Source organism: Mustela nivalis (genome assembly GCF_964662115.1).
Source record: "Mustela nivalis genome assembly, chromosome: 14".
Taxonomy (NCBI): Eukaryota; Metazoa; Chordata; class Mammalia; order Carnivora; family Mustelidae; genus Mustela; species Mustela nivalis.
Window position 1 is genome coordinate 23,513,804 of NC_139033.1, and position 20,121 is coordinate 23,533,924.

The 20,121-nt window shown below is 44.3% G+C and overlaps 1 protein-coding gene and 1 long non-coding RNA gene across 12 annotated transcripts in view; both read right to left on the minus strand.

Moving 5' to 3' along the window:
- Positions 1–20,121, minus strand: part of ZNF407 (zinc finger protein 407) — a 439,083-nt gene that overhangs the window by 136,293 nt on the left and 282,669 nt on the right. For all 11 annotated transcript variants that reach the window (XR_014302668.1, XM_082698666.1, XM_082698665.1 and 8 more), the window contains exon 9: positions 12,174–12,352. Coding sequence is in view for 10 of the 11 variants with exons in the window: in XM_082698666.1 (XP_082554792.1) it covers positions 12,174–12,352 (179 nt within the window). In the remaining variant the exon portion in view is untranslated. The remainder of the gene's footprint in view (positions 1–12,173; positions 12,353–20,121) is intronic.
- Positions 8,467–9,024, minus strand: LOC309847854. Its single transcript, XR_014302675.1, has 2 exons — positions 8,974–9,024; positions 8,467–8,703 (listed from the first exon to the last, which is right to left on the minus strand). It is a non-coding gene; the product is annotated as an uncharacterized lncRNA (long non-coding RNA).

Here is a 20,121-nt window from a genome sequence, read left to right on the forward strand (position 1 = left end):
CACCTGAAACCAATACTATACTATACATTAACTAAACTGAACTCAAATAAAAACTGGAAACAAACGAAAAGATCTACGCATGCTTAATTTTACAAACTGCTATGGTGGCAGAGAGGAAAGAAATGGATTCAAAGAAGTACTGTCAACTGATTTTCAACAAAAGCAAAAGGCATAAGGTTTTCAACAAATGTTGTTCAAAAATGAAAAAAAAAAAAAAAAGATACTCACATGTAAAAATATACCAAACCAAAACAAAACCTTCAACTTGTACCTCATGTTATCCAAAATTTGACTCAAAATAGATCATGGATATAAATATGTAAAACAAATGCAAAAACATAAAGCTTCCAGAAGAAAATACAGGACTTAATCTTTGTAACTTGCGTTACGCACACAGTTTTTAGACACCACGTGAAAAGTACAAACCATAAGGAAACCCATCAATAAACTGAACTTCATGAATACCGTAGTCCCCTCTTACGCACAAGACACATCTTCCCAGAACCCTAGCAGATTCCCGAAACCACTGTATTGCCATACATACCTACCTACCTACCTACCTATATTTCAGTTTAATTTATAAATTGGACACAGAAAGAGATTAACATCCACTAATAATAAAATTGAACAAGTATAACAATATACTGTAATAAAAGTCACGTGAATGTGGTTTCTCTCTCTTTCAAAATACCTCATTGTACCGTACTCCCCTTCTCTCCTTGCGATGCGGGGAGATGATGAAATGTGCATGGATCAATGACATAGGCTTCACGAAGCAGTGCTAGGCTACGAAGGACCTTCCGGTGAGGCATCAGAAGGAGGGCCATCTGCTGACACATCACAGCGGGCCACGGCTGACTGGAACCGTGGAAAGCAAAACTACGGATATGGGGGCAGGAGCTACTGCGTTAAAATGTTTTCTCTGGGACACCTAGGGGGCTCAGTCAAGGTTAAGCCTCTGCCTTTAGCTCAGGTCACGATCTCAGGGTCCTGGGATTGAACCCACGTAGGGCTCTCCGCTCCGTGGGGAGCCTGCTTCCCCCTGTCCCCGCCACCAGCCGCTCCGCCTACTAGTGCTTTCTCTCTGTCAAATAAATAAATATAATCTTTTAAAACAACAAAAAAAAGTTTTTTTCTGTGAAAGACAGCATTAAGAGGAAAAAAAGGCCAAGTCACAACATGAAGGAAAATATTTGAAAATCATCTATCTGATACAGGTCTTGTATCAAAAACACATTAACAACTCCTAGAACTCAGTAACCCAATGAGAAAAGGAGCAAACTATTTCAAAAGACACTTCATCAAAGAAAATATACAGATGGCAAACAAGCACTGACAATCAACACTGGTAGTGATCAAATACAAATTAAAACCACTAACTACCACTAAACAATCCTAAGTGCTTGCGAGGGTGCAGAGCAACCAGAAATTCACACACGGTTGGCAGAAGTGTCAGACGTACAGGGTCTGGCAAAGAGCTTCACGGCTGCCTCTACAGGTTAAATATACACATACTGCATTGTCCAGGCATCTCATTTCCAGGAATTTACCCAAGATCAATGAAACCTCACAGCCACACAGAAACCTATATGTGAATGTTAACAGCAGCTCTATTTACTTAATTGCCGAGAGAGTAAACAACCTAGATGCCCTTGTGGTGCTGATTTGCATTTCCCTGACAATGATGTTGAACATCTTTTCATGTGATTAGTGCCATTTATGTATCCTCTTTGGAAAAATGGATATTCAGATCCTTTGCCTGTTTTTAAATTAGGTTTTCTGCCTTGATATGGCTAAGTTCAAGGGTTCTTTATATACTCTAGATGGAAGTCCCTTATCAGATAGATCTGCAGAATTTTTTTTTTCATTTTTGTAGGTTTTCCTTTCATCCTCTTGATGTCATTTGAGGCACCAAAGTTTTTAATTTTGATGAAGTCCAATTTATTTATTTTTTTCTTTTATTGCCTGTGCTTTTGGTGTCATATCCAAAAACTATTGCCTAATCGAAGGCCACAAAGATTTGTTCGTATGTACTCCTCTATAGGTATTATAGTTTAAGTTATCATATTTAGGTCTAAGATAATTCATGTTTTAGATCAATGAAACTGGATTTATGCGAATGTAGGGGCCGGCGCGCGCACATCCATTTCCTCCTTCCACCTGCTGGGAAAGCGCACAAGCCGAGAGTGCACAGAAGCACTGAGTATACACAGTGTGTGGATCTTGGTTTCTAAACACCCTTCTCCTATGAAAGAAACGAAAGCTGCTTAAAGAAGACGAAGATTTCAGGATCAAGGCAGGCAAACCACCAGAGGAGCCTGGAGTGCACTGCGGTACTAGAAAGTAGAGAGGTGTCCCTGAACGGATGCGGCACCCCGAAGGACGCAGGCGCCTGCTGGAAGGAGCTCACGATGGCGGACGCTGGCGCAATCTGACTATTCTCAGTTGTACACCACAGAGTACAACAGATCACACTGGCAAAAATAAATTGAATAAAAAATAATTGGGAGTGAAGGGACAGATACTCCTTAAAGAAGAATTCCAATTAAACGCAGAAGGAATGAGGGAAAGAGAGTATTACCGCTAAAACTCCACAGATCCTGTTGTAGGCAAGATCCACTAATGAATGTCAAAATTAGTGGGCAAATGCCTGAGGAGAAACAGGCTATTTGCATAATCTGAAGTATCTCTCCGGAGATGTGTATTAATTAAAAGGCGAAAACAGTAGGTCTGTAGTGGAGAAAGATGGAGAAACCACCTCACTCAATGGGTCCAGTTTACACCATCCGCCATAATGCACCCTGACAGGCTGCACGTCTACTCTGGGAGACGCTTAAAGAACCTTAGCCAAATCATGAGTCAACCTGAGACTAGTGGAAAACAAAGAACATTCTGCAGAAGAACTGATCCCTATTCATTTGAAGAATCAGGGTTGCGAGAGGCTGAAAGACTGAAGAGACACAAGAACGAGAGGGGACGTCAGCCCTGGAGCTGAGCTCTGGAAAAAGAGAAAGGACAGGAAGGAGACCTGTGAGACGTGAACGGAGGATGTGGCTCAGCGGATGGTCTGGCACTGACACTAGTGTCTTCGGTTTTGGTAATCCTGCCATGGTTATATCTGACACTCAGATTCGGGCAAGTGGGGCAAAGGATATCTGAACTCAGCCCGGTTTTCACAACTTTTCTGTAAGCTCCAAATTATCTCAAAATAAAAACTCAAAACAAGGAAAACCTGCTAGCTGATAACTTTGCTCAAAAAAACCAGAAATAAATTTATTTGCGAGTGATTGACAAGTACGTTTTACATCTTCTGAGCTGAATTTCAATGCCAATTAAATAGTATTCCTAAACTTCTCCTGTAATTTGAAGAACCTGTTCCATTCTTCTTCCATAAAGGGTTTCGACAGAAACAATGACGGCTATGCGCTATCAGCAGGAAGACCTGCCAGCGCCTGCCTTGTTTCTCTCGTATGAAATTGCATGTTAGTGAGGGTCAAGATATAAATGTGAGGGTGTGTAAATTTTTAAAATATATAAATGATATTGAATTAAACAGGTGATAAAAGGTCTATATATAAGTAAAAGCCACATCAATTACCTGATAAAATCGTACTGTATCCCCTATAACTTTCCACAATCAATTTTTTCCCCTTAAAATTTTGATAAATGAAGTTGTCAGGGGGGATAAGATCACAATTTTGTTTTCTTCTTTTTTTTTTTCTCTTTAACTATTTTAACTTTCAGACTTCTGCTCATGAATGTGGTAAATCTTCACCTAGATAAGAACACAATTTTGCCTGGTGATGAGGTTAGCATTCTGTCCTGTGCCTACATAACCTTGTGGCGGCAAGGAAAGAAGCCCAGGAGGAAGTTAATGTGACTCTGAGTTACACAGGCTAATTACACTTGGCTAGGCCTCCCAAGAAAGAAGAGCATGGAGTTCTTTTCTGGAAAAAAAAAAAAAAAATTAAACCTCACTTTAAAACTTCTAAGATCATGTAGCTAGGGGATGAGCCTGAGTGCTCTGAGGGCCCGAGATCCATCAGAAATGATTAATTGAGTGGATTTACATGAATTTCAGATTATCTTCAGTCAACTGTAGGAGGTGTTTACTAACAAAATCTGTATTTTAATTGTGGATTAAATTGTGATTTTATTTTAAATGTTGTGACTGCCATTCAGGACTCTATAGAATGTTGAAATATGCAATAGAAAGGACGTTATCTCGGCGTCATACTCATTTACAAAAACAGTTTTAAAAATGTAAAGTATACTAAATAACAAAGATAGAAATAATTCAAATAAATGAAGTGATGTTTCCAATAAAGACCTTGTCTAGCCCCAACTTTAGCTCCACATTCAGAATATTATGCTGATACACGGATACCCACTAACACATATATGGTTAAAAGATTCATTACTCTTTGTAATAAATGCAAAGAAATCATTTCAGTCTTTTTCTTCTAACTTCCTACTACTAAAGGGCAATAACAAAGCCTGCTATCCTTTTTTTTTTAAAGAGAATCTCAGTATCAATAATAATTTTCAAAGCTTTTTCATATGCATTATTTAATCTGATAGTAAAAAGAAAGGCTAACCAGGGGCACACACCTTGCGTCAGAGAACACAGAAAAGAATGGCTGAGTGACTTGCTTAAAGTCACACATCTTGACAGCCACAGAGTCAGGACGCTACAACCGAGTTCATCTGACTGACCCCCGTGCCATCTGCCAGGCCCTGGACAACCGTGAAAACATTTACCATGGTGGCTCATTTTATTGAGTATATGTTACTTCCTAGCTCATGTTTTCAGATTATCTGAAGTCTTAAAACTCCCAAATGTTAAGGCTTCACGATGATAATTTCATGAACCTACAAGGGCGGATGGGGCTCCAGCTCCCGTGCTCGCAGGATGGGCAGCCGAGACTCCAGGAAGGCCAGCGCGCAGGGCTGCCCGACGGCAGCGGGGCCGCGGGAAGCAGGCGGCACCAGTGTGGACCAGACTGAAGGAAAGAAGCACGTCTGTTCTTCACCCTGCTCCACGGGGATAAGCAGGGGTATGTTCTTGGACATACCGAAGAAGAGCCAGAACATTCCTTTCTAAGTAGATTGAACTAAAAATATTTTAAAATGTATACTTAGGAGGTTTAGCAAACAAACATATTTCAGTGTATTAGTCAATAAAAGAGAAACAGGGATGAGCGGAGAGGATCTGTTTATCATCCGGCAAATGAGCGGATCGTGGAGAGCAAGCGGATTACCGAGAAAAGCTGGCAGATGAGAACACCCTTGCTTTAGCATGACTCGCCGCAGCCCCCACCCCCACCCCAGCTATAGAGCACGCGGGGTAGTTCGCTCTAGACTCGGGAAATCCCACAGGACTGAGACTGAGAGAAAAGCCAGCTCCTCGAACCCGCCACACCGGGACGGACACGGTGCCAGACAGAAGGTGCCAGAACACAGAGAGGAGGGAGACGGGAACAAAGACAGTTAGCAGCAGTTACGAAAAACAGTAAATTAACCCATGGGTGATGTCTGAGGGTAAAGAATCAAACTGTTGAACTGTTAATTATTTTAGGAAGTCTTTTGTCGGTGGTGAAATACCAGGAGCCTGGAAAACAAGGAATCCAGTCTGAAGGTTATAAAGAGAGAGGGTAGAGGCTGAAAATTATAGAGCTGCTAGTCTAACATCTATATTAGGAAATAAATTTGAGATGATACTTATGGATGAGCTTAATGATACATTTGGAGAAGTACAATTTAATAGGAGTGAGTCAGCATGGATTTACCAAAGGCAATCCTGTCAGAAAAAATTTCGTTCCTTTTTAGGTTGAAGTAATAATTGGTTTATGTAAGGAGAACCAATGAGACACTGTCAGGATTTTCTGAGATTTTTGGACCTCTTCATAAAATGAATTATTGTACAAAATGTCATGACATGTGTCAGAGCACCAACTAACAAAAGGGGCTGAAAGTAATGGGGTTAAAAATAGAAGGCCCTACAATCTGGGGAAAACTACATCCTACAAGGCTCTGTGGATCAGAACACTAATGCTTTTAATTAATGACGGAGAAAATCTTTTCTATGAGGAAATCTGAATATTCCGCAAAATGAGAGGGAATGGTTAAGACACAAAAGGCTACAGCTGTTGTTTCTTAACCGTGACAGGTGAAGCACGGGGCTCCAAGGCAGAACCTGGAATCCAGGCCTCCCGAACACGCAGCAGTGCGCACGCGGAGAACCAAGGGACCCGTTAAGTGCCCTCAGAGTTTAAGTGGTATGGACTGGTTGGCGCTGGAAAGAGAAAGGACGTAGAGTCTGGGAAGAACCGAACGTTCACATTCTTCCTCTTACACTTAGGTAGGAGGAAAATGCTACGGGATACGATTAAATAATACATGTTTTAAGAATTAAAAAACCGATTATCTTAAGGAACAATAAGAAAACCCCAGTTTGTGGAGAGACTACGGTAGATTTGTGGGCTATCACTCTGCACAGGACAGGTGACCTGATGTACATTTTTAAATGATTAAGTCTTAATATATAAGAACTGATGAAAATCACATCAGTTTATATAATTTTTTTTAAAAAACCCTATAACAGTAGAAAACAAAGGAATGAGAGAAAATACCATGTCATCACTTAACACTTAGTTTCTCCTGAACAGAGACCATCACTTGATCTCACCTTTAAACAAACACAGGCACATTTCCGACACTAGAAGTCCCAGCTTCCCAGGGGAAAGGTGAAGGAACTGAGGTGACGTCACGGTCACAGTGCAGAGTGTGGCCAGACCGCCCCGTCCTGCAGGCACGCACCCGGCAGCAGCGAGCGCCACCTCAGAGGCAAGCACGCTCTCTGAGGTACCGGCCTGGAATTCACGAGAGAGAACCATCTCTTGTTTCCTTCTTTGTCACAATCACGAGAGCCACACGTGCTCCCCTGCACCTTCTCGTGGCCTCCTTGACCTTCACCGTCCCCTCTTCCAGGTGCTGTTCCTGACCAGCCCCCACAACCGGCAGAAGGTCACGTGCGCTGCAAACACGGAGCGTCCTTCATCCTCCTCCGGGCACAGTGAACGAACACCGAGCTGATGTTTCAGTAACGGGGACGGCAGACAAGCAGTCGGTGATATAAAGGTCAAATAAAGATCATTTGTGGGGTGAAATGGGTTTCACTAAAGAGAAAAAAATTATAATGTACAATGACAGAATTCTGGCAACTTTTAATTTGATGTCGGTTTTGTGGGGATTAATATGATTGTAAAGTCTCATCGCAGTGGATCTAGAATGGACCTAAATGAATCTCTCTAGAAATATAGGAAGTAAATAAATCATGTTTTAAAAAAACATGTTTTAAAAAAACAGGGGTGCCTGGGTGGCTCAGTGGGTTAAGCCTCTGCCTTCAGCCCAGGTCATGATCCCAGGGTCCTGGGATCCCAGGGTCCTGGGATCAAGCCCCGCCTGGGGCTCTCTCCTCAGCAGGGAGCCTGCCTCCCCCTCTCTCTGCCTGCCTCTCTGCCTACTTGTGATCTCTGTCTGTCAAATAAATAAATAAAATCTTTAAAAAAACCAAAGCGAACAAACAAAAAACTATGTATCTAGAAAAGCTTTAGTGCATCCAACTCTACGAGCATGAGATTTCCCTACAGCTTGTTTCTGCAGCCACAGGGCACTCGGTGACCACACAGCCTTCTATGCGTTCTACTGGGTGGACATTTGGGTAGTTTCTGCCCTGGATCATGACGAAGGTATTAATGATGATATAAAGTACAAGTACAAAAGTAAAAGACTATTCATGTAAAAGATTAAAACTGTCACAGCAGATCAAAAAACCAAATGCAGCTCTATATGCAGTTTGTAGAGAAGCTGATGCAGCTGCACCATCGTGAGACAAGGAGCGACAGCAAGAAGCACTACAACAGACAAAAAGGCACATTTCGTGATTATAAGGAATATACACATTTTCTTTATGATAGTGGAGGATGTGTATGAAATAATACTAAAGTTCTGAGTAGCCAGTCATATCTTTGAAATATGTAAAGCCAAAAGTAAGAGAATTTAAAAAAAGAGAACGCAGACAAATCTGCAATTGTAGTGGGCGACTGCGTGGCACCCTTCTCTGCAGCTGACAGAGGTAGCATGAAACCATGTACAAATGCAGGGAATCGAACAGCACGGTGAAAAACGCGGTGTTAAGTGATATGTACGGAGCACAGAATACACACCAAACAGCACCATTATTTATGCTCCTTTCTAGAATGTCTCAAACATTTACCAAAACTAACCAAATGCTGTGCACAAAGAAAGCATAAACAAATGTCAAAGGATTGAAATAATTCAGTATTATTCTCTATAAGCATAGTAGATGGAAGCTAGAAATCGATTTATATTACTCTTTCAACAGTTAGCAAGAAGAGAACTAGAAAAATCCCCAAATGCCTAAAAATGAACAAACACATTTTTAAACAATCAACTTTTATTTTAAAAATCACCACTTTTATGCTTTTTGAACAAAGCTGTAACCAAAATCAGAGCTCACACAGAGCCTCTAATTCTCTGGAGTGTGAACTGAGAAACGATACCAAGACCACTGGCTCAGTCGGTGAAAGTCAGAGATGAGACCACGGATCACACACAGAGGCGCTGGAGACCCAGGACGCGCAGTGCGGGCGCGCGTCACTGTGCAACACACCGCACCACCTGGTGCAGGACGCGCAGTGCGGGCGCGCGTCACTGTGCAACACACCGCACCACCTGGTGCAGGACGCGCAGTGCGGGCGCGCGTCACTGTGCAACACACCGCACCACCTGGTGCAGGACGCGCAGTGCGGGCGCGCGTCACTGTGCAACACACCGCACCACCTGGTGCAGGACGCGCAGTGCGGGCGCGCGTCACTGTGCAACACACCGCACCACCTGGTGCAGGACGCGCAGTGCGGGCGCGTGTCACTGTGCAACACACCGCACCACCTGGTGCAGAGGGTGGCATGCTGTGCTAACAGCTCTTACTGTCCCCACCGGGCAGAGGGGTACACAACAGGCCCGGAGTCACTCAATAAGGGAATGGGGCGGACGTTCAGATCTAGCCTCTCCTGAAGGCCACGCCTACATGCCCCGGGGAGCACAGAACGTCCCTAACTCTGCACATGAGGACATGCAGAGGGCTGCGACCTCACAACATGGTGAACCAGGGCATGACCCGGCCTCCAGGGAACTCTGGCTAGGTCACACTGCCTCCAGGATTTCAGAAACATGTTCGTGTCCCCCACCAGGGGAAGCGCAGCGACACAGCAAAGCCTCTTTCCCCAGAGCTATCTTCCTTACTTGAACATATAAATTTCCAAATACTATCTCAACTAAAAATGAAAATACCCCAAATGGCACTTCCCGTGGCCACTGTTTAATGTGTCCCTCCTGCTGGTCTTTCGGACGTCTGATACACCATGTGAGGACCAGAGGGAGTTTGTTCATCTGTTTTTGGGTAGATTTAAACTCAACCCTTTATTCCAAGAACTGCACAATGTGCTTCCCCGAATGCCGGGTTACGAGACGCTCAGCACAAGTACAGTGTAGACGGCAGAGAACACAGCGGACGGCACCCTCTGGGAACCACTCTTGCACAAAACCCTCATGCCGCGGCGGGACCTGTCCCAGGACCACCCGCCCAGCATGGGTTTGGCAGGTGCGGCGCCTCATTCCGCCACCAGACGGTACAGAATGAGGCGCCGCAGCAGCTCAGTTCAGTCTTACTTCAGACCAGGAAGGCTCCTTTCCCCCACCCTGCAGGTACTACAGACGATTAACAATCACAAGGTTAGAAAGTCTGTTACAGCCTAAAAATCTTCACCTTTGTAAAGTTTTCTCTTAACCGAGCTAAGTGTACCAAAGCAAAACTACTACCAGAGAGCGTGAGTGCCAGGCCCGGGGGGCACCAACGACAGACTACTACTGACGACACCAAAGACAGACAGGCCACTGCACGGGTGCGGTCGAGGGACGCTCGCTACGGTGGCTTCCGCAGAAAACAGTTTCAAACAGAATCCACAGATAGACTGAAAACCAGGAACCTATGCGCGTGAGCATCACACACACACACAGAGACTAGACTAAGTTTTCCTGAAACTTGTCTCATACTAATAATATTTCAAAACGCCTCTCCAGGGAACACCAGCGCGGCTGCGGCGGCTGCGGCAGCTACGGCGCCGGCCACGCAGGCTGTGCAGAGCCACAGACAGAATGTGCGTCCACGCTCTGCAATTAGTTCCCTCCTCCTCCGGCCGGTGCTCATCTGAAAGTTGTAAGGACTTTATTTTAGGGAAACAGCCCATTTGCAGTGCCCAGCTGGTGCAACGGGAGAGACAGAAGTCGCTGACACTGCGCCCTGAGGAGGCGCAGCGGGGCTCTCCTGAAAACCGGTACTTTCCTGACACCTGGCGTCAATTCAGGTCATTTTGCTTGGTGGCTACTTAAAGGGCCTCCCTCCACAGGCAGTATTTCTGGCCTCGGTTTGGCCATGACTCAACTTAAGGAAGAACCCATGGGAACTGATGGTCAGAAGACACTGCAATTTGACTTTATCTGTTCTTGTGCTAAAGCTATAAACGGTCCAGTTCAAAACATTTCGGTAACAACTTCACCAACATGCAAGGAATACCAACCTGTGTTTTTGTTTTTCAAAAATAGCCCTGGACACAACACAGATGACAACAACAGACATTCTACCACTGCTTAAAAAGCCAGTCATATGCGCATGCACAGAAATCTGAAAGAACACATCAGCAAAAAACAAGTAATAACCTTAAACTGCCAGATGTATTAATAATGAATAAATAAGAATATCTTTCTAACTCAAATCATCCGTTAAGTTCCATTTCTTTTAACATAAATGTTATCTGAGCAAACGCTACTTAATGGGTAGGCAAATGGGTAGGGTTTCCCGTAACTTTTCATCTTGGGTGGGGTTTCCTGTGACTTTCAAACCCTCTGGTCACACGTCCGGCATGAGCACTGGGACCCTATGGTCCAGCATCAGCACCGGGACCCTATGGTCCGGCATTAGCACCAGGACCCTGCAGCCCTTCTGCACTGCTCCTGCTAGGCAGGCGGAAAAAGTACTGGGCTTGACCATAAGCTTTTTCACTCCTCACAACGACCCTGAAAACAGATGCCTCCACACAGACTTACAGAGGAGGAGCCCGAGGCGGGAGGAGGCTGGCCTGCTGGAGGTCACAGGCCCAGTACGGAAAGCAGAGTTTTCACGTGGCTCTAACTGACCCCATGGCATTTGCCTAAAAAAACACCCCCTGTCTCAGCTGGCATCACTGAAAGACAGTCCTGCTTGGCCTACGTTCTGGAACTCTTTGTAAATCTCCTTCAGGGTGAGCGCTTCCTCCGACGTGTCCTCACTCTTGTCATCCATCCCCTGCTGCTCTGCAGGGAAGGAACGCCACACTCGAGAAAGGTGTGCTTGTGTCTAAAACGGCACGCTGGGCTACACACAGGTATGGATCTGCTGACCCACTGACGCAGGGACATGAGACCAAGTGGTCAGCCTGTGCCCTCAGCCCCGTGCCCCTCACGCTGCAGACAAGTCCCTCCTAATCTCTGGGACATGAGTGCACACACACTGCACTACCCGGTGCAGATGGTGACATTCTGTGCTAACAGCCCTTACTGTCCCCACCAGGCAGGGGTACACAGCAGGCCCGGAGTCACTCAGTAAGGGAATGGGGCTGACGTTCAAGCTGCTCAACTCATACCCCAGGGCCTGTGGTCTCCCTCTCCGGGAACTCACCCCAGGACCGTGTGCACAGGGATACGGCATAATGTTGGACATCACCAACCTTTTTTGAAAAAAACTTAAAACTGTTACCAATTAGTCAAAACGTGGAGTTCAAACAACTGCTATCGTTTTAGTCAACCAACTGTTGACTATTCGCTGTGACTGATTTTACTGTCCTGGGAGGATTATTTTGTCGTATGTATTCTTGATGACTGTGAGAAAAGAACCGTTTTCACAGTTGGGTGGGATGAGCCCGGAATGCGCTTTTCCAGGTCTTGAGGAAGATGCTTTCACATGCTCTACTGTGTGAAAATAAGTGACAGTAACAGACAAATGGTATCCTCACGCTTGGGATGAACGACACTACGTTCACAGTGCGAGCCCTTACCAGCATGCAAATAAGCCAGGTCTGGGTTCTCGATGTCGGGGTGCTGCTCCTTCAGGTGGTTCCGGAACTCCACAGGCACGTTCGTTCCGTAGTCACACTTAGGGCAGTTGTACATCTTCACTCCTTCGTGTTTGCCCGTGTGTAAAATGTGCTTTCGGATGTTTTCAGCACAGTTTGACCTACCAAGAAAGAAAGAAAAGTAACCCACGTTAAGGTCGAATCAGCACCATGAGACCGCAGACGAGGATACGAGCTAACACGTATGGAGGCCTTCCTGTGGGCCAGGCCCTGGTCCGGGGCTGTCCTGGTGCAGTAATTTCCACGCATGTAACACAGTCATCCCGTAACGCTGGTAGTGTCTGTGAATCTGGTGCTAATTTTTAGGTTAGTTTTTAACCTTCGTGATCCAGTTCTATGTGGAACCTGAAGCACAAAATCCCGGGTTCTACAGTTTTACAATCAGATTATTCTGGTGCCACTTGAGGGCACTGAAGGAGTTTCCTTAACCCCAAGAACACACCTTCCACCAGGGAGGAGTGGTGCAAAGAAAAGCACAGGGGCCTCATTGAATTTAGAGCACTGAGGAAACAAAGCAGCTGTGGCTTTTGAGTTCTGTCAAGTGAGCTCTAAAACAGTGTTAAGACAGAAAAGCAGCAGTGGGTCGGGCGCCCGGGAGCTCTCCTCGCTGGTGTCAGTCTCAGCGCGAGGGGCTGAAAAATACCATGGAGGCCCCGTATTCTGTATGGCAGAGAGTCCTGGAAGTAGGGAGAGGGTCCTCTCCGACTTCTCCTACCAGTTCAGAAAGGCAGGGCCTGACGTGCCCGGATGCCAGGGAACAGGCCTGAGCTCCGGGAAGCACACTCTTCCCCCTGCTGCCTCCTCCCTCTGCCTCTCTGGGCATCAGACACTGCACACCTAGACCCTTTCTGAACACAGACACAGCTGCTTTCTTTGTCTCTGCTAGAACAGTACTAAAAAGGGCACTGTAGATGCAAGCAGGTTGGCCGGGGAAGGGGGACAGGGTGTGCACTTAACTAGAAACAAAAAATCAGGCTGGCCTCAAGTTTCCCACAGAGCAAAATTAAATGCCAGAAGAAAAAAATCAAGCAACAGGATCATCAGCATCTCTGGAGGGTACCACCGAGCACAAAATTCCTGCAGGAATTGTTTGAAGTGAAGCTTCCGTGACCAGTGAAGTAGGAAAACGGTAGTTAGCAAACCCATCTCGCATGTCACCAGACGATGAAAGGTCCTACGCGGAAGCTCGGCGAGGCTCTGTGCCCCAACACTCAGGTGGGATTCCACTCGTGTGTCACGCGCTGCACAGCTGACTTTGCCACAGGTGCTCTAAGAACACTGGTGAGGAAAGCGAGAATGGATCCAGCCCAACAAGCGCATCACGCCGACGCTATTGCTCCCAGGCAAAGGCAACATCAGAAATCCAGAGAGCCAGTACGCACATGGTCCCTTCACACACGCGGAGACAACAGAGGAGTATCAGGAGAGCAAGGGGGAGCTCATGGCAGCGGCTCTAGGAACAGCATCCACCGACGTGGAGGGACAGGGACAAGCTCTCCTAGAGACACCAGATGAAGCAGAAATGCAAATACTGTCCTCGTGAACGGGCGTCCGTGTTACGGGAACAGTCTTGTAACTGGATCCAAGCCAGCCCCTTGGAGAAGCTCGGGCTGAATCCCATCCATCCCCAGACAGAACCTGTCCTGAAAAGCACGTGCCCAACTATGTAGAGTTGGAAAGATTAAACCAGAAAAATCCCTCTATAGCTGGACCAGAAAGCACAGCAAGATGGGAATGCAACTACACAACAATGCCCGCTTCCATTTCCCAAATATACTTTGATTATATATTATTTCCATTAAGAATTTCATAACACCAACAAACACCTTTAAAAATAAGAAGAACCAGAACACCACCAGAGATTTTTTTCAGCTTCTATAAGCTTTGCCTTTGGCTAGGGTTCTGTCAAGCTTTATACTCAGTTTCTGAATAAACCTTAGACTTAGACTAAATATACCTTACGTTTGTGAGAATATGCATATACGGCCTATCTCTTTCTTGCCACTACTGAATTACCAGACTTGCTTTTTCTATAAATCCCTACTGTTAATCATCACTGTACTAAGTAAAAACTGAATAAGGACCTCTTGTGTCCTCTGTGCTGGCCACTGGCCTGCTACTCTGAGGCCCTCACACGGCTCCTAGAGGCAGAGACGGTGAGAGATTCTACAGAGAAGGGGGGAGCACCAGGAGATGAGCTGACCATCAACGGTTAAGACCTCCATCCTTACAAGTAAGCATATCAACGATACTAGGCACAGTCGAGGGAAAGGAGGAGATTGTAGAGTCTCTTGATTCTATAAATATCCTTGGAATAATAGCATCATATTGACAAAGTAACCAGAGAACATCTGGGAGTGGATGAAACATCTGTCCACTTCTGTGACAATTAAAAGGAAGAGGACCATGTTTTGAATTCTCCCACTAGCTGAGTGAGCCCCTCCTGGTCAGTCCCATAATTCTGGAGATCTCCCACTGGTGTTCCATGACAGCCCCTCAACTCACCCGTGTGTACCGACACCGGGGAGTGAAGTGAGAACCAACAGCCCCCACTGTATTCAGTCGGTGCTGTTATTGGGACTGCCCACTCTCTGGTACCACTGACATTATTTCCTCATGGAAAAAGCGAGGCATCAAAAATGATCAAAGACAAGTAAGCGAAACCACAGGAGGGGGTGACGAACCATGAGAGACTGTGGACTCTGAGAAACAAACTGAGGGTTTTGGAGGGGTGGGGGGTGTGGGGTTGGGTGAGCCTGGTGGTGGGTATTGAGGAGGGCATGTATTGCATGGAGCACTGGGTGTGGTGCATAAACAATAAATTATGGAACACTGAAAAAAAATTAAATTAAAATTTAAAAAAAATCATCAAACACAATCCTGATCAAGTGAGGTAATCAGAATTACCAACCCACCACCGCCTTCAATCTGTAACATGTACTGAAACACGAGATAACGTAAAGTAATGGATCCTCATCTCCAGGGACGGTCTTTAAGAGGTGATATGGAAAACAGAGTATTTTGTTTTTGGAAAGGGTGTGTCTTGGACAAAAATAAACTAACATCTCTTAGTACCTAAATAGCATGTGGGAGCGAACAATCAGGAGACTAACGGTGAAGCAAGTGAAGGGGGGGAGAATTTAAAAAGGTGAGAGGCTTCTTTTTATTCAAAAATAGAGACTAAAACAAGAAAGAAGTGCTGTGTTCGCTGATATTTCACAAGGTATTAAGGGCCACTTCATACACACAGGTCCACATACACACACACGCACATTTTTATCTATACTACATATACTAATCATATATTTTATGTATAATACAAGTATATATATATTTTAATAATTTTGTTTTTTACACAAATAGATAAGATTAAATTAAATCAAATACGTGCTAATTAAAAACATTAGGATTAAGCACAGGCTAACAAGAACGTAAAACAGGCAACGCGCGTATGTGTTCCTCTGCCTTTAATGTCACGCCATAGAAAACTTTTTAAAATAATGGAACAAAATGAGCCTTTCGCATCTACAAAATCAAACTGTTCTGATCGAAGGCTAAGAAGTGAAAGCTGGGACGTACTGTGCCCCCGCGCTTCACAGCAGAGCACCTGAAGGAGGCAGAGGCAAAGGCTCCTCCCTGCATTCGAGAACATCCCGTCACATGCCACAAAACTCAAGGAACAATAAATAGATCAGACACCTTCTGTAAGTAATTCTGAATGCTATTTAGCCCCAAAATGCTCATTCTTCCCACAAACAGAACTCACGAGTAGGGATGGGCATGGCAAATCAAAGTGGGGCTAAGCAAGGCTGGTGGCACAGGAGAAGGTGGGGCGCTCAGATGTCGCTGCCGACAGCACCATGGCTGAATCTCCAGGCATAACAGCAGTTAAGCCAGCCGGGCACACAGTCATTACGACTGCTTGTCTGAACAATGTCTTCACTTTGACACTGATTTTTAATGTAAAACGCGTATTTGTGTCCCAAGTTCATAGACTGGAAGACTTGATATTACAATGGCGATACTCTCCAAACTGATGTCCGGATTTAATGCATTCCCTTCCCTGTAGGGGCGCCTGAGTGGCTCAGTCATAAAGCCTCTGCCTTAGGCTCAGGTCATGATCCCAGGGTTCTGGGATTGAGCCCTGCATCGGGCTCCTTGCTCAACAGGGAGCCCGCTTCCCTCTCCCACTCTCCCTGCTTGTGTTCCCTCTCTCGCTGTCTCTGTCTAATAAATAAACAAATAAAATATTTAAAAAAATTAACACACTCCTGTCAAAGGCTCAGTGGAATGTTTTACAGAAATGAAATGCTGCTCTTAAGGTTCATATGGAAATGCGTAGGGCCTGCCAGAGCCAATACGGTCTCAGAAAAGAACTTTGTTGGAGGACTCACACGTTCTGAGCTGAGAAGTTACTCCAGAGCCACGGGAATCAAGACCCTGTGGCAGAAGAAGAAGGACAACTACTCGGGACTCGGCACGGGAAGCTGGAGCAGTGTGGTTCCTCCAAAGTTAGAGGCCTGAGCACCGGCTGCAGGCTCCCCGTGAGGATTAGGGACACAGTCCTTGCTGGGACCACGACGTGCACGCACGGTGTGAACAGAAGTTACGGGAAACTCAGAATTAGATTTGGGGATGTGCTGTGTTGACAGTCTTGAGGCAGCTCATGAGAGATACACAGAGTAAGGTACTAGGCATTACATACTACACGAGTGGGGCAATAGCCAAAGGACCAAAATGGGAACTCACTTTAAGGCTTCTTAAAATATATGTAATAAAGGAAATACTTTATTCAGCCAAAGGCAATGTGTATCAAAATAATGACCAGAACATCAGAAATGCTTCTGGAGCTCTGCAAAATTATTTATTAGCACTACTTACTAACTCACTATTACACAAAAAGCGTTAAATTAAATTTATATTTAGTCTAAGGAAAGGAAGCTCAAAAAACTATGAATTTTTCCCTCTTTTGATATATGTTATTTTGGTTATTAAAACAAAAAGCACCAGTGAAGTTGTTGAACAAACACTCATCTGTGTATTTCAAAAAAAAAAGACTAAGGACGGACAGACACAGTGAAAGTCGGCCTTCTGCCGCTGTCCCGCTCTGCCCAGATAACCCCCACTCCCTCTGGCAGGTACAAGTTATAACTTCTCATCAATCTTTTGGGAGAATTAAAAATGACTTTTTCAAACCCTAGATATATTGTACATTCTTATCTCCACCCTCCTGGTACATAATCTTGCTTTCCTTACCTAACAATGCAGCAAGGGGGATCTTTCCACACCAGCATGTGAGAACCTCCCGCTGCTGCTTTCCACTCTCCTGGCGACTCCCTCCCCCTCTCCTCTGCCTTCTTTTTCCCCTAGCCGAGCAGCCACTCAGTGTTCCACAGTATGGGTACAGGGTATTATGTTTAAGCGATCCTCTACTGAGGGGCATGGAGGTTGTTTCCAATCACTCGCCAGTGTAAACAAGGTTGCAATGAATAATCTTGTGGAACACTTTGTATTCCTCAGGATGCCAAGAGAATTTCATGATGCCAAATGGAAGTGTTTCAAATGTCAATGGGCATATGCTTTTGTAATTTTGATAAATTCTGCCAAATTGCCCTCCAGAGAAGTTGTAGCAATTTACACTTCCACCAACAACGTTGGAGAGATCCTGTTTTTGCATTCTTGCCAATGAAGTATGTTACCAAACTTTCAAATTTTTGCCCATTTGGTAGGAGGAAAAAACTCCAGCTCACTGGAGTTTCATTTTTTTAAGTTTTTAAGTTTTAATTTGCATTTTTCTTATAATGAATGAGGCTAAGTATCTTCAAATATTGAAATGCCATATGTATTTTCTTTTCACTGTGTTTCGTATTTTGATCTCCTTTTTTCTAGTGCTGTTAGTCATTCTCTTGTACATTGAGGAGACTGACGCTCTATGACAGATTTGATCTCCTTTTTTCTAGTGCTGTCAGTCACTCTCCTGTACATTGAGGAGACTGACGCTCTATGACAGAAGCTGCACATTTTTTTCCTTCGTTTCCTTTTTTTCTTCTTTTGACTTTGCTTATGGAAAAGCAGAAGTTTTTAAATTTTGTTCTATGGCTTCCTTCTTTGGAAGTTATAAAAGAATTGTCCCAAAGCTGGTTCTGCTACTTGCACAGTTGTATAACCATACATTAAGTGTTAGATCCATTTCAGAGCCACCCGAGAGTGTGGTGGCCAAGTGCAGACCCAGACTGTAGACCAGATCTCTCCATACTGTTCATTACTAGTCCATCTCTGCCCCCATGGACTTGAAATGTCATCTCACCAGTATTTTACTCATTTGAAGCTAATTCTGGACTTCCGATTACAGTAAGCTGGTCAGTCTGAGCACGTGCCAACCTATTTCAATGAGCCAGGCCGCAGGAGGCTCACATCTGGTTGAACTCATCCCTCCACATTGTTCTTTCTCCTTCCATCACCGCAGGCTCACAGAGACCAACCCAGGCCATCAGGGAGTCAGTCGTAAGACTGTGGTCTTCAGCAGGCATGGCAAACATCTCAAGCTAACTACGGAACAGAGAGACCTGGGCCAATAATAAATTAATATCCATGACACAACTGGGTATTTCCTATGTATGTACTAATATGTACTGATAATATAATCTTTCTGATACAGAAGCTGAAACACAGAGAGACTGGCCCAGAGGTCATGTGCTGAAGTATATACAAGGGTCTCTGCACACAGAGATTCTAAATAAATCTGAGTTTTCTGTTTCCCCAAGAGAAGCTACGTATCTGCCTCAATGTTCTCAGATTCACTTGTGTGAAATTAGTGATTAATCTTTTGGTAACAATTTGGCATTGCTCTGTATGTAAATTGACATAAAAAATTCTGAAAGTTCTACTTAAAGAAACAAGTCAGTTTTGTTCAACACCTTGATTCTTAAACTTTCTGACCATGGCATACTCTTGGTTTATGGGAATAATACATATATCTCACAAGGCTGTCAGGAGAATTAAAGTAAATTAGATCAAGCATGTTCAGAAAATGCAGTAGGTACCCAATTCTTTTTTTATTACTACTACTAGTCTTCCTATTAAATGGAAGACAGTTCAACCAAAGGATCATTACTAGCAATTTTCTTATTGTATTTCTTAATGTATTTGAAAGGCCATTTCAATTCATTTGAATAAAAACAGATTCCCCAAACAGTTATGTAAGTGTATGTATGTGTGCATATTGAGAAATGCAATTTCTTCACCTGCCTGTTTGGATTATAGTCTTTGAACTCACATCCTTGAAAATAATTACTCTGTAGTTATGTTTTATGTATTGGAACGAATGTATCAATACTATGCACTGTAGTACGTATTTATCTAAAATTTCAGTGGAAAGGGGCTTCTACTATATCTTTATAACAGTAATTCAAAATGAATAAGGAATAATCCAAGGAAAGCATTTATGTAAATTAAACTTAAGAAGTTATTTTCTTAACCAGTAGTATTTAATTATAAATTTACTGGGCAAAAAACCAGTCTAAGAAAAATGAGAGAATCTCTATGGGAGAGAAGAACACGAAGCTGCCAGGTCACCGCAAGCCGGCGGGACGCGCTCCACTGCGCGAGCTCAGGGTGGCCTCACGGTGCTAGTGGCGCAGCCCAGGGTCTGTCATCCTCTACCATGTCTGTTCTCACCAAGGGCCCATAAGGAAGGAGCCTTATAATTTTAGACTATGGAACATTTGTGCTGTTTAAATTTAAAATTGGTGAGAAGCTGTAAGAATAAAGAATTTCATATTCCCCTGTCTAAAATGAAATATTTTATCAATGATGTTTAGCAAAAGAATGTCATTTGGAGTGTTGAACCAAATAAATCACCAGGACAGAC